At 55.8% G+C, this 6,946-nt stretch overlaps 1 protein-coding gene across 1 annotated transcript in view; it reads right to left on the reverse strand.

Annotated features, from left to right (window-relative positions):
- The window catches only part of AJAP1 (adherens junctions associated protein 1), a 37,448-nt gene that overhangs the window by 21,147 nt on the left and 9,355 nt on the right, over positions 1–6,946 (reverse strand). The window contains exon 2 of the mRNA XM_015648023.1: positions 11–346. Within this exon, the coding sequence (XP_015503509.1) occupies positions 11–346 (336 nt within the window). The remainder of the gene's footprint in view (positions 1–10; positions 347–6,946) is intronic.

The following is a 6,946-nucleotide window of genomic DNA, read 5'->3' on the forward strand; positions in this document are numbered from 1 at the left end:
GCGGCCACACGACTCTTGGACGGCGCCCCGGTGAGCGGTGGGCAGAGGAGGAGGAGGAGGAGGGGGCGGGCCCGCGGGCAGGGGGGCGGCGGGGGGCGGCCGGCGGGAGCGGGGTCTCTGCAGTGGGGGAGCGGGGGCGCAGGTCCAGGGGGGGCCGGGGCGTTGCAGCTCCTCCCCGCTCCCCGTGCCCCACAGCGAGCCACGGGACAGTCTGTGCCGGAGAGCCGGGCGTGGCGAGAGCCTCCCCGCAGCGCCGGTGGCTGGAGGCTGGCAGCTGGCAAGGTCCATGGCTAGGTGGAACATGGCTATTAAAATCCAAGCATGGCTTCCGAGCGGGCAACCTGACCTGTGGACAGACGGGGACCGTGTTAAGAAGGGCAATGGGGCAACCCCGCTCTCCCTCTCGGTATGGCACACCCTAGGTCTCCCAGCCCAGCCACCCAAAACATCCCCCAGCTCCACGGAGACCATTGTTCTCCCTGGTTCTGGTTCTCCAGCCAGAGTGCCCCAAAACGGCATCGTAGGGCACCCTACACCCCCTCCCCCTGAAAACTACCACCACCAACATGACAGGCTGAGGATTTCCATTCACAACTGTGATTTTTCAGTTGGTCTGGGAATGATGGGAATCAGCTGAGAATGGGTTTTACCCTGGAGGAGCGGCCAGTGCCTGCTTTGCCCAAACTCGGCCCTTCTGGATGAATTATCCAAAGCAGACTGCCCATTGTAGCTCCAGCAGCACAAGCTTTCACTCCAGGGATGCTGAGATGCAAGGGCATCAGAGAGCCCATCCCTGGATTCCCAAGCCCACAGGCAGCATGATGAATCCCTCTATGGACTGGAGCAGACAGTCGCACGTGTAGCCCATCTCCCACTATGGCAGTCACCCACGCCGCAGCAGGAACATCCTCCCACGGAGCACGGCAAATCCCCTCCCACGGCATGGGGCACCCAAGCTGAACATGACCCTGCAGCACAGGGAGGGCAGGAGGAGCAGTCCCTTCTGCTGCCCTTTCTGACACACAGCAGCTGGAACACCCCTGAGCTGCTGGCAGCTTCAGCAGTAACAATTTTGCTTTCATGTCACCATCACATCACACCACGTCACAGCCCTCTCTCTTCCCCAGTGGCACCACACCGAGGCTCTGCTCCCCTTATGTCTCCTCTATGATGCTGCCCCATCTAAAGTTGGTAAGAAAATCTCTGTTAGGCAATTTTTTGTTGCCTTTCTTTCCTCACCATGGGAAAAAAAAAAAATCCTTAGGCCAAAGCCCAAAAATCTTTACTCCATTTTACTTAGCTTTTACACGAGAAACACTTTTGTCGAACTCAGCAGGAGTTAATGAGAGCTTTACATGGCTAAACGGGCTAATCCTCTGCAGCGGCACCGCACAGTCCTTGGGAGCACGACAGAATGTGCATCTGGTTGACAGAAGCATTTGTACACTCCCTCTGTGCGTGAGCAAGTGAAGCTAAAGGAGCTGACCTGGATACTCCCAGGCACAGGCTTTTTCTGCTCAGAGGATCTCTGCTTTTTTTCCTAATTGGGTATTTTTTCAAAGCGTAACAACATTTATTTTGGGGAGGGAGAAGGCAACGCAAGGAAAGAGCGCAGAAGGAGAAAGGGAAGAGCCAGAAACAGACAACAGAAACCAAAATAGTTCAGGCTGGGGGAGGAAGGATTTCAAGGCTTCAGAAAACCACAAACCACCCAAACTGTCGTGGTGGTGGTGGGTTTTTTTAGAGGCCGACAGAGTGGTGGCAGCACGAAGAGTGTCCCCCACGTGCTGTAGGCAATGCCGTGCTTCCAGTGGTGAGGAGCCACAAGCTCATGCTCCAGCCGGATCATTAATCACTTTGCAATGCTTAGGATCACTCCCGTAGCATGTCAGGCTTGATTTCACCCTCTGCTCAACTCTCCAGCATCACCTGAAACATCTCCTTGCAAGGAAGGAAAGGTGCTGGGCACCTCCTGACATGTCACTCACTCCAGGTGCCACCTCTCACACCATCTGTGCCACCCCCAGACCTCGTCCCCTTCCCAGCTCTCTGTGTTGCTCACACTCAAAACTTTTATGAACAGCTGCTGAACAGAGCAAGGGAAGATGTGCCCAGCCCAAACTTGGTGCTCGCTGCTTCCCAGCCACTGCCTGGAAACTTCTGAAAGACAAAATGCCTGTCCTTGGTGCTTGGGATTGGCAGCCCACAGGAAAAACAGATATTTCCCCTGCTTCCATCTCCTCCTGTCTCCTTGTGGCACTTCAGGCTGCAGCGATGGCAGCATGAACTTGCAGGGGCTTGCTCCTGCAGAACCTGCCTGGCACGGCTGCATCATTCATAGCAGCATCAGGAGTATGTGTGGGCAGAGGCAACATCCAGCCCTTGTCTTCCCCTGGGTCATGCTGGAAACTTGTGTCCCAGCATGGCCAGACAGCACCAGTGACACCCAGCACCAGAGAGCATCCCTCACTTCTGCCACCGCTCCCCTGGCCAGGGGCTCTGGGATGGGGATGGGACACAGTAAGGGACACCCAGATGGGGCAGATCCCACTCTGCCCTCAGGACAGCTTGGGGCACCCTCCCACCAATGTCCCGTCAAGCGATGCCACCCAAGGGGCTGTCACCCCAGGAGTGTCCTCCTGGCCACCACGCTAGCTGGCATGTCCCCAGGAGATGGCTTCAGGGACAGAAGCAGCGAGTGCGGTTACCTCGGAGGAATTTTGCGTGGCATGCGATCTTCTGAGGGCTTTGCAACAACAGATAAGAGCAAGTGTCCTTCAGAATAAATAGCAGCGTGTAGGAGTTGCCGTTGTCCTGGCAACGCAGCGTGATGTGCCTGGCGCGGCGGCGGGGATGGATGCGGCAGCGCGTGGCGCGGCCAGAGGCAGGACCACCCGGCCCTCCCCTGCCACCCCCACCCCGCCCCACACCAGCACCCTGCCAAGGCTGCCAGTGCCAGCGACACGTCCCGAAGGACACCCAGGGAACGGGGATACATCCCGCCCGCACCTCCTGTCACCTCGTCCTTGCCCCAGAAAACCTGGGCTGTCCCAGGAGAGCCCGCCGCAGCTGGCACAGCACGGCCCGGCCTGGCACAGCGCCGCGGGAGTCCCTGTGCCTCACAGGCAGGACGGCACCGCGCTCCCCGGAGCACAAAGTCACCGCTGCTCGGAGGCCGGGAGGACGCTCCTGCTTTGCCCAGACATCAAACAGCTCAAACACCTCTCCAACGGCACGAGCTGCTCCTCAGGGACAGCAGGGCGAGGTGGAGGGCTCTGGCATAGGGGAAGGAACACATCATCCAGACCCACACATTGCATCCATCTGCCTCAGTTTGGGAGCACGGAGCCAGCCCTGGCTGGAGGTACACATCGGCCAGAGGGATGCATCAGGCAGAGCTGTGGTTACGCTCCTCACTCGAGAATCAGGGCTTTGGTTCTCCCTCACCCCCCTACAAGCACACACAACCTATTTTGCAAGGAAATTTGAGGAGCGTGGGCAATTTTCACATTACTTCTTTTCCCATCTTGGAGGTGAATGGGAATGTTATCCCAAAATACTGTTCAAACTCCAGGAAAAATTCAATAAAACTCCGAAAGTGGGTTAGATAAAGAAATGCGGAGTGGATGTATTTGAGAAAATGAAATCCCGTCCTTGATCTCCTCATCCGAGGCCTTGGCTCCCACCAGCCACAAATCCGCTCCCTCGGCTGCATGGATGGTGAGGCGGCCGCGCTCGCACACAGGAAATGGAACTCCTACAAATATTTACCTGAAAGAAACATGAGAGCAGATTTCAAGGAAACTGCTGGGCTAATGCCATGGATCAGGCACTCCAGAACTATTTCCTGAGCCCATCCAAGCCCATCCTGGTTCCAAAGGTGATGGAACAGTGGGTGCTGCACTGGAGCCACCACAGCCTCGCTGCCCAACACACCTTTCAGAGTCCTTCCCTGTATGAAACCCCTTCCTGAATTTTTCCAGGTGCAGCCCTGTGCTTTGAAGAGGAGGACAGTTGGCAATTGAGGGAGAGATTAATTTCAAGGATGCTGAAGGACAAGAGCTCACCATGGTCCTCGGCAGTGGGGAAACTTGGCTGCTCCCACTGAACTCCACGTGCAGGGAGGGAAAGCAGGAGCATCCAGCATGGAGTGGGACAGAACGACGCCTGCCCCAGCCCCGGGAACCCTCAGGGATGGCAGCACCTCAGGCAACCCTGACACTGCTGACAGGACATGGATTATTCCAGTGCACCTGCTGTGCTCCCAGAACCACCCCCACCCCAGCTCTGGTAATGTGTCTGAAAATTAACTGGGATCACGGCTCTGACAAACATCAAAACACCACCCGTCAGCACTAACCCACTTCCCCAAAGCCTCAAAGGCTCACTCAAGTGCAGTCCCTTTCATAAGGTCCTTTTTTGCTCTCCAGCATCAGCCCCTTTCTCCCGTGCCTGTGGAGACACTTCACAGGAGCATTAACTGTAGAATAGGCTGATTTTTAATGCAGAATTATACAAATGGAGCCATTCTTCCATTCTGTGCCCCCTGTTAGGTAATCTATTGGTATTGCACAGGGAATCAAGGTTATGTCCTTGTTGGGGTGATTTATGAACCCTGAGCATTCCATATCTCCGAACACCAAGTGAAGCAGGGACAGAAGTATTCCTGTGAATGCCTGGAGCAGGAGCCGTGGTCAGAGAGTTGGGGTGATGTTTCCTTGACCGAGGCAAGACAAAGCAGGAAAGCAGGCACCATGCTCTAGGAAAAGCATCCTTGGCAGCAGGTCTGTGTGTCCTACAAAGGCATTCAGAGCGGGGCAGGTTATGAGAGTACGTGCAGGAACTCACTGGCTCCATACGGAATAGAACGAGGCCGCTGCATCCCAGCGGGTGACTTTCACACTGGAGCAGGGAGAAGAGGGGAAAACTTCACTGGCAGATACTTGGCCTGGGATTGTGTGTCCTCACTGAGGTGGGGACTGCAGCCGCCGCCTCAGCCGCTCTCCTCTCCATCCCACTGTCCTGTGTGATGATCCCTGCAGTGCAGCGACTGTCCTTTGTTGTCACACTACCAACCATCACCATGGAAATGGAGCATTGCCGTTCTGCACTCTGGGCTGGACCAGGACTCTCCCCAGGGCTGGGCTGGGAGGAGATGCACCATCCCATGTGAGGGCATGGATGAGTGCCAAAAGGCACGTGGCGAGTTTTGACATAGGATCAGCAGGTGACCTTGGGGACCACTCCCACATGGTGTCCACTATGGCCTACCCCACACCCCAGGCATCAGCAGCACCATGGAGACCTCTCTCCTGAGCCATGTTCTGCCACGGGATGAGTTTTTCTGATCCCAGACACAATGGGAATTGGAAACATACAACCCGCTGCTCCATCTGTAGCCCCAGCTTTTTCCCAGATAATTATAAATTTGTGAAAATATGGTTGCCAAGCTCTTTAAAGCCAGGACTGGGACTGAAGGCACAAAGGCTGACACACAGTAGCACCTAAGTAAATTAAATGTGCCACATCACTACCTATCTATATTACAGTCCTGAGCTTCAGGATTACCTGCTAATAAAAGTGATATTTAAAACAAGTCCTAAGTTCCTCCGCTGCCCCCTTCTCCCCACAAGTAATTAAACTGATGCTGCTTCCCGCAGAGGAGGGGATGGGATTTATCATGGAGGGAAATCAGCAGAGGGTGAAATAGGTTGAATCCTCCCCGCCACGCTGCTGCGGCCAGGCAGACGGCAAACATCCACTTCCCTGGGAAAATGGGGCAGAAAGGGGTTGGGTGGGGCTGGGAAGCCACGGGTCCCCCCAGGATGGAAATGCCAAGATGGAGGCAGCTGGATCCATCCCTGGCTGTGCTTGGGGAGTCGTGAGAGGGGGGGCAGGAGGGTGGCCATGGCAGGGGGGAGCCACTCACTCTTCTGCCTCTGCCTTGAGCTCACCCAGCTGCAAATAAACAATTTTACCATTTGAATAGCCGCGAGTGCGGAAGGCATAATTAATACCCAGCGGTACCATCAGCCAATGTGCTGATGCGGGAGGTGCAGCCCCTGCCAACGCCGTCAGCGCACAGCTTTGGCTCCGCAGCATGCAGCCCCGGCTGCTCTCGCCTCCAGGCCCGTCCTTCGCCAGAGGCAAAGGGCAAAGCCCCAGTGCAGGCACCTGGAGCCCACCAGCGCAGGACCTCTCCGATGTACCCCACACCCACACCACAGAAAGAGGCAGGATTTGGCAGAGCAGTGTGGGGAAGAGTAGAAAGGAGCGGGCAGAGAGCAGGCACATGTGGCATCGCTGCAGAGGCAAGAGCTGTGCCTAGTTGCCAAAGTTGAGCCAACCTTTAACTCTGAGTTTCAAGTTTGGTTATCTCAAATATTTTAAAAGACACTGACAGGATAAAAGGCCCAGTGCCTCCAGCCAGCCTGAGGATGACTGTGAGAGCTAACACAGTGAGCTGGCCAACACTGTCCATTACGGTCAGCCCGGCTTAGCTTGCTCTAGAGAGAGCAAGGACATCGGCTTGAGAGAGTTCTTCCTGGTGTTCAGGGATTATTTCAAACAGGATTTGAAAATCCTGAAGGGTGGGAAGCCCAAAAGTTTGCATGCATCTTCAGACAAAAAACACGTCTCTTGCAAATTTCTGTGCAATACCAGTGCTTGGTAGTTTACCTGCCACCACTTGGGCAGCAGGAGCCCTGAGCCCAGTCTGGCTTCCCTGGGAAGACTCAGAGTGCTGCAGGTTCATCTGCATGGCGTGGCGTGACGGGTCCTAGCCAAGCCAGGGGATGAACTGCCTTGAGTGCTCCCCAAGGGGGTCAACACAGAGCATCCCTCCCAGCAAACACAGTGTGGTTACCACTGGAGCATCCCTCCCAGCAAACACAGTGTGGGTACCACTGGAGCATCCCTCCCAGCAAACACAGTGTGGGTACCACTG

The sequence above is a fragment of the Parus major genome, chromosome 21 (genome assembly GCF_001522545.3).
Source record: "Parus major isolate Abel chromosome 21, Parus_major1.1, whole genome shotgun sequence".
NCBI classification, from domain to species: domain Eukaryota; kingdom Metazoa; phylum Chordata; class Aves; order Passeriformes; family Paridae; genus Parus; species Parus major.